We start from the raw sequence: 5,170 nt of genomic DNA, 5'->3' as shown, positions 1-5,170 counted from the left end.
AGTGGGAGGAGACTCGAGATACTTTCCAGCCGTGATGAGGTTACACCAGGGATCAGCTCTTAGCCCATTTTTATTTGTCTTGACGATGGAAGTATTGATGGGTCACATTCAAGGGGAGGTGTCATGGTGCATGTTATTTGCAAATATCATAGTATTAATTGACGAGACGCGAGACAGAGTTAACATTAGGCTGGAGGTTTGAAGACAGACCTGTAGTCTATAGGCTTCAGGTTGAGAATGCCGAAAATAAAAATACTTCAAGTGCAACTTCACGGACGTTACTCATGAGGCTAACGTAAAAGTGAGGCTGGATTCACAAGTCTATCCCTAAGAGAAGAAGTTTCAAGTACCTTGGATCAGTAATCCAAGGCAACAGGGAGATCGCGATGATGTCACACATTGTATTGGAGCGGGATGAATCAAATAGAGGCTAGTATCAGATATCTTGTATGAAAGAACGTGCTACCAAAACTTAAAGGTAAGGTCTACAAAGTGATGGTTAGACCGATTCTGTTGTATGGGACAAAGTGTTGGTCAGTCAAAACTCTCATGTCCAAAAGATGAAAGTAACAGAGATGAGGATGTGAGATGGATGTGTGAGTATACTAGGAGAGACATGGTCAGGAATGAAGATATTTGAGACAAGGTAGGCGTGACCGCCGTGGTGGACAAGTTGGGGAAAGCTTGCATGAGATGGTTCGGGCATGTGAAGAGGAGATGTTCGAACCCTAGTAAGGAGGTGTGAGAGACTGCCGATGGCCGGTCTTAGGAGAAATAGAGGTAGGCCAAAGAAGTATTGGGGAAATGTGATTAGGCAGGACATGACATATCCTCAGCTTACCGAGTATATGACCCGAGAGTATGAAGGACAAGAATTATGCTAGAAGGTTAGTAGGCAGTTGAGCGTATTTCATTTCATTCCAATAGTAGTTGCGTTATTCTAGTATTTCCATATTCTTAGAATTCTATTGCTAGATAATGTTACTTGTGTTATGATTTTTCTACTATCTTGTGTTACTTGATGTTATTGCTTACCTAACATTTACACTATTATATTTATTTCTCGGACTACACTAAGTTTTATTTTTGTTATTGTTGTAAATTTATGTGAAATAAGTCGTATAATTAAAAAATATTTATAACGGATTACAAAATCAAATCTCGACTGTGTGCGCCTTTTTAATATTTTTTTTTATATATTTTTCACTCAATGTCGAAGGTTCCGACTAATTGAAATTCATTTGTATAAGATTCATTAAAAGGAAAAGAATCCTACCAATATTTTTTTTTATTTCCGACCTTAAAATGACAGAATCATATTCTATCTCACCACAATTTTTTGTTAGTTATTTGGGCTTTTTTGGTCTTTAATTTTTCTTTTCCTTTTTTCACGTAGATACGTTTCTGCTTAGAATCCGCAGTCATCTTCTCTCCCCCAAAATCTCTCCTTTACCCTAAACACAAATGTTCATTTCCTATATAAAAACCTCATTTTCTTGTAACAGTCTCCAGCCCCCACTATCAAATTTTTCTCCCTTCTATAGTCTCTTTCCTGTTCTCTTAAAAATCCTTAAAAATTTATTTTTTTTAACAATCTCATGTAAATGGGATTAAATTTTGTAAAAATATAAGATTTTGATAAAGGGGGTTTAATTATAACATAGTAAATTAAGATTTTTTTTTTGCTTTGCTAGTTTGCTTTAATGGCAGCTGATAACATTTATGATTTTGTAGCCTCAAATCTTTTATGTACAGAAACAAAAAGTCTTTGTTTTGATGATGTTGATTCTTTGACTATAAGTCAACAGAACATTGAAACTAAGAGTAAAGACTTGAGCTTTAACAATGGTATTAGATCAGAGCCATTGATTGATTTGCCAAGTTTAAGTGAAGAATGCTTGAGTTTTATGGTGCAAAGGGAAATGGAGTTTTTGCCTAAAGATGATTATGTCGAGAGATTGAGAAGTGGAGATTTGGATTTGAGTGTGAGAAAAGAGGCTCTTGATTGGATTTTGAAGGTGTTTTTATTAGTCTTAAATTCTTAATCAATTGAATCATACTCTATTTATTTGGTTCTTGGATTTTTTCCCCTTTTCAATAATGTTGGCATTGGTTTATTCTTTGATTGTGTTGATCTTTTATAATTAATTTATGAATGCTCATTAAGTTAGTCGGAACCCCATTTTAATTAACTCCCTGTTTGCATTAATTTGATCTCACTTTTGCTATTTTGGAAAATGCTGGATTTATCATTGAGTTTCAAGCTTTTGCTTTTTTTAAAGCTAAAAATTGAGTTTTACATCTTTGATGTACTTCTCTTGGTATTAATAGATTTTCATGGATTTTACTTTGGGAAGTATTTTTATGAGCCGATGGTCTATCGAAAACAGCCTCTCTACCCCCTTACCAGACCCACTCGTGGTATTTTAGTGGGCTATTGTTGTTGTTGTTGTTGTTGTTGTTACTTTGGAAGGTATTTTGAATTTTTGATGACATTAATGGTTGATACATTGACTTAGTTTGTTAGAGCAATCAAGAATGGAATGTTATGTCTTTATGTATTTTCACTCTTTAAATGGTATCCTAATTTGTATTACATAGGAAATACACTACGAGAATTCTGCTATAGTGATTACTGAATTGGGATTTGTGTTTTGCAGGCTCATATGCACTATGGATTTGGAGAGCTGAGTTTTTGTTTGTCGATAAATTACTTGGATCGATTTCTATCTCTGTATGAATTGCCAGTAAGTTCACTATGAATATCACTTTGTTCTGCCTCTGTTTGAAGTTTGAATGCTAATTCATTGTTTGCATTCTGCTAATTTGCTATATAGAGAAGTAAAACTTGGACAGTGCAATTGTTAGCTGTGGCCTGTCTATCACTTGCAGCCAAAATGGAAGAAATTAATGTTCCTTTGACTGTTGATTTACAGGTGAATGAAACTTTCATCCAAAATTGAGATATTTGTCATGTTAATAGTTCATTTCTTGAATTAGATTATGTAGTAACTTTTGAGTTTGTGGAACAGGTAGGGGATCCCAAATTTGTATTTGAAGGCAAAACTATACAAAGAATGGAACTTTTGGTATTAAGCACATTGAAGTGGAGAATGCAAGCTTATACACCTTACACATTCATAGATTATTTTATGAGAAAGATGAATGGTGATCAAATCCCATCTCGGCCGTTGATTTCTGGATCAATGCAACTGATATTAAGCATAATAAGAAGTCTTAACCTCACTCTAAGTCTTTGGATATAGTGAATTGATTTATATTGTTTCATATGGTCCTAAATATTTAAGTGTTTGATGGGTGGGAAATTGAATGCAGGTATTGATTTCTTGGAATTCAGGTCTTCTGAAATTGCAGCATCAGTGGCAATGTCTGTTTCAGGGGAAATACAAGCAAAAGACATTGATAAGGCAATGCCTTGCTTCTTCATACACTTAGACAAGGTAAATTTTGTGGGCGCACATGCATCGATGTAGCGGTAAGAATGTAACGATGTGTAGATTAGACGCACATCACAAGTTGGAACGCTGTTGACGCATGTCACGAGTTCGAATGCTGACGTGGACGCAAGTCTAGTATTTAAGTAGAGAGGGGTAAAGAGGCGAGTCCATTACTCACTAACCTCGGAACTTTTTCGATTATAAAAAGAGTAGATTTTTAAGGGCAGGGCAAGCATTTCTTTTGTTCTAGATTCTTGAGGCAATAATGTACAAATACTTGGTTTATTTATTTAACTTAAGTGGGGTTCCCTTTTTTGTATTTTTTTTTTTGGATTTTGCAGGGTAGAGTGCAGAAGTGTGTTGAACTGATTCAAGATTTGACAACTGCTACTATTACTACTGCTGCTGCTGCCTCATTAGTACCTCAAAGTCCTATTGGAGTGTTGGAAGCAGCAGCATGCTTGAGCTACAAAAGTGGTGATGAGAGAACAGTTGGATCATGTACAACTTCTTCACATACTAAAAGGAGAAAACTTGACACATCATCTTTAGAGCATGGGACTTCAGAAAAGTTGTGAATCTGAATTTTCCCTTTTTAAAAAAAGAAAAGAAAATCCCACCATCTCCAAGTCCATTCAATTTTGGCTAAATGGAAGATTTGGTGTGGCTTTGACAAAGTCACAAAAGAGGAGAGTAGAAAATATACAAAAAAGAAGGGTGTGGGGGGGGGGGGAAGGGGGGAAGGGGGTGGGGTGTTTCTTGCTTTTAGCATGAAAAGAAATGTCACTAGCTGTTAATAAGAACTCCTGAGTTGTCAACAACCATAGTAATAGGAGGTTGAGGGGTAAAAGGGAATTTTGGGAATGGCCATCATTTTTGGTAGGGATATACTTTTTTCTTGTTCGTTTTTGGCTTATTATTGTTATTTCATTTGGAGAAATAAAAGAATGATAATTGGGAAAGGAAAAAGAGAGAACTATTTGAGAAATATTATAGAGAAGGCAAATTCTAATACTATTTGAGAAATGCATTTTGCGCTTGAATTTTTGTCTATAATGGTGTAATGTCTTGTGCAAAAAAGTTTTTCCTCATTTCCTTTTCTTTTACCTGTTATTATTTTGCACTTGGTGAGTGTTGATAATACCTTCTGTTAGGATCGGGTTATCGGGTAGTGCGGAATTTAGCCAAATAACGTTATAATGATAATAAAAAAGACAATGCAAGTTGATAATAACAACAATTAAAGAAGATAAAGAAGATACAAATTTAACGTGGTTTGGTCAACGGTTAAGGTGACATACGTTCACAAGCGGAGAGGAACAATTTTACTATACTAACACGAGTACAAAATTAGAGTAAATACTCTAATTAGTCCTAAATACCCCAAGAGAATAACCTTACAAGATCACTACAAAGATAGGGTTCACACAAGTATTTCTCAACACTCACTCTCTTACAAAATACTTTATAATGAAATAAAGGAGGAGAAAGAAAGACAAGAGTGAAAAGCTCTTGAATTGGTGTGTTTACAAATGAGGAGAAGCTCCTCTATTTATAGCAAGTAATCTTTGGCCTAATAGTGGAGAGCAGTACAATGTGAGTTGGGCACATGGGCTGAGTTGAGCACAACGTTTCATCCTCGGACGGACGGACAGTCCGAGCGCACTATTAAGATATTGGAGGATATGCTCCACGCTTGTGTTATAGACAGT

The 5,170-nt window shown here is 35.6% G+C and overlaps 1 protein-coding gene across 2 annotated transcripts; it reads left to right on the top strand.

Moving 5' to 3' along the window:
* The first annotated feature begins 1,348 nt into the window (after positions 1-1,348).
* Positions 1,349-4,501, top strand: LOC104107519 (cyclin-D4-1-like). Of its 2 annotated transcripts, none has more exons than XR_011415945.1 (6): positions 1,349-2,018; positions 2,661-2,747; positions 2,838-2,936; positions 3,033-3,234; positions 3,337-3,619; positions 3,800-4,009. XR_011415945.1 is itself a non-coding variant. In XM_009616348.3 (6 exons), the coding sequence occupies exons 1-6, from the start codon at positions 1,704-1,706 to the stop codon at positions 4,034-4,036; spliced, it is 1,065 nt and encodes a 354-aa protein (XP_009614643.2). In that variant the 5' UTR covers positions 1,350-1,703; the 3' UTR covers positions 4,037-4,501. The 2 variants fall into 2 exon arrangements, 1 of the variants encoding a protein (XP_009614643.2); XM_009616348.3 differs by having other exon boundaries at positions 1,350-2,018; positions 3,337-3,461; positions 3,800-4,501.
* The last annotated feature ends 669 nt before the right edge of the window (positions 4,502-5,170 follow it).

The sequence above is a fragment of the Nicotiana tomentosiformis genome, chromosome 5, assembly GCF_000390325.3.
Source record: "Nicotiana tomentosiformis chromosome 5, ASM39032v3, whole genome shotgun sequence".
NCBI classification, from domain to species: domain Eukaryota; kingdom Viridiplantae; phylum Streptophyta; class Magnoliopsida; order Solanales; family Solanaceae; genus Nicotiana; species Nicotiana tomentosiformis.
This window is presented reverse-complemented; position numbering and strand designations above follow the sequence as displayed.

Coding starts and splice junctions, on each gene's coding strand:
- LOC104107519 (XM_009616348.3), top strand. CDS start 1,704: ATGGCAGCTGATAACATTTATGATTTTGTAGCCTCAAATCTTTTATGT. Junction 2,019..2,660: donor CTCTTGATTGGATTTTGAAG/GTGTTTTTATTA, acceptor TGTGTTTTGCAG/GCTCATATGCACTATGGATT. Junction 3,462..3,799: donor TCTTCATACACTTAGACAAG/GTAAATTTTGTG, acceptor TGGATTTTGCAG/GGTAGAGTGCAGAAGTGTGT.